General features: G+C 35.9%; 1 protein-coding gene across 1 annotated transcript in view; it reads right to left on the bottom strand.

Annotated features, from left to right (window-relative positions):
• Positions 1 to 1,170, bottom strand: part of LOC108740451 — a gene marked incomplete in the record, with an annotated part of 26,266 nt that overhangs the window by 13,527 nt on the left and 11,569 nt on the right. Inside the window, 1 exon segment of the mRNA XM_018474776.2 lies at positions 435 to 639. Coding sequence (XP_018330278.1) covers positions 435 to 639 — 205 coding nt within the window.

Consider the following 1,170-nt stretch of genomic DNA (forward strand, 5'->3'; position numbering starts at 1 on the left):
GGCATGAGCAATTTATTGTATATTATTTTATTAAACATCTAGAGATATACATATTGGTATACGTTGGTAAAAGTTTTGAGAAATAGAACCACTTTTTTGAGAGAGATAATGAATTTGTTTCCAAGTTGGTAATTTTTTCCCAGAGGCACTATTGTAATATCTAAAACATGTCAAGATCGGCCCGGCCTGTCGAAGGATATAAATTTATTTCAATTTTTCAAAAACCAATTTCCACTACTCCAAGGTAAATAATTAAGAGCTTGTATAGATAGTAAATACTGAGTGAGAAAACAATCAACATCATCTGTGCGGGGGTATTCTATCCAAGTTTATCCCCCTATAGCCTTTCAAATAAAAAGTAGAATCCCTTTCTTTGTAATTCTCTCTTCGTTTTAAGATTTTTGGGTTTTTAAGCAGAAATGTGTGTAACTTACCAACAGACGCTTCTAATGCCCATGTCCGCAGCTTCTCTTTTCCTTTTAGCATATGTAACGATTTGGTCGGGAGTGACCTTCTCTTTTATTTGGACCTTTTGGTCGGTTTCCAGTTGAATCGATGTTATATCTTTGGCGTATTTGTCGAAGCAGATTTGATTTTGCGTTTGCAGACTTTGCATACAGCTCGCGTGTTTCAGATATTCTGGAAACGGAAACAAACAATTCGCTATTGTACTTACACTCAAACGGAACTAACGGAAGACAAGTAAATTTCAAAAGGTCATGATAATATAAGAAAATGAAATGGAGATCTTTGGAACTGAATTTAAAACGCATTTCGATGTCCAAATTGTCTTCCTCAGATATTAAAAACGTTTATTAGGTTTCTGTTTATTTTTGGCACGTATTATTGACTTCTTATAAATTATTTTTGACGTTTCAGAAAATACTACAAACGGCACAGTGAACGCCATCTGTAGCACGATGCTACATATTTTTCAACAAGGTCCACTTGTGTGGATATCTACTTGCTGAAAACGAATCCTGGCGTAGCCAACCTCAACGTCATAGGCACGTTAGCTTAATCGAATAAAATAATTCGAAGTGGTCTGAAAAATACGTAATCCTAAAATGTAGCATCGTGCTACAGATGGCGTTCACTGTGCCGTTTGTAGTATTTTCTGAAACGCACTGTTAAGACAGCAGGTAAAAGTTGGTCTGTGTTCTGTCGGAG

Source organism: Agrilus planipennis, unplaced genomic scaffold (assembly GCF_000699045.2).
Source record: "Agrilus planipennis isolate EAB-ADULT unplaced genomic scaffold, Apla_2.0 scaffold251, whole genome shotgun sequence".
Classification (NCBI taxonomy): Eukaryota; Metazoa; Arthropoda; class Insecta; order Coleoptera; family Buprestidae; genus Agrilus; species Agrilus planipennis.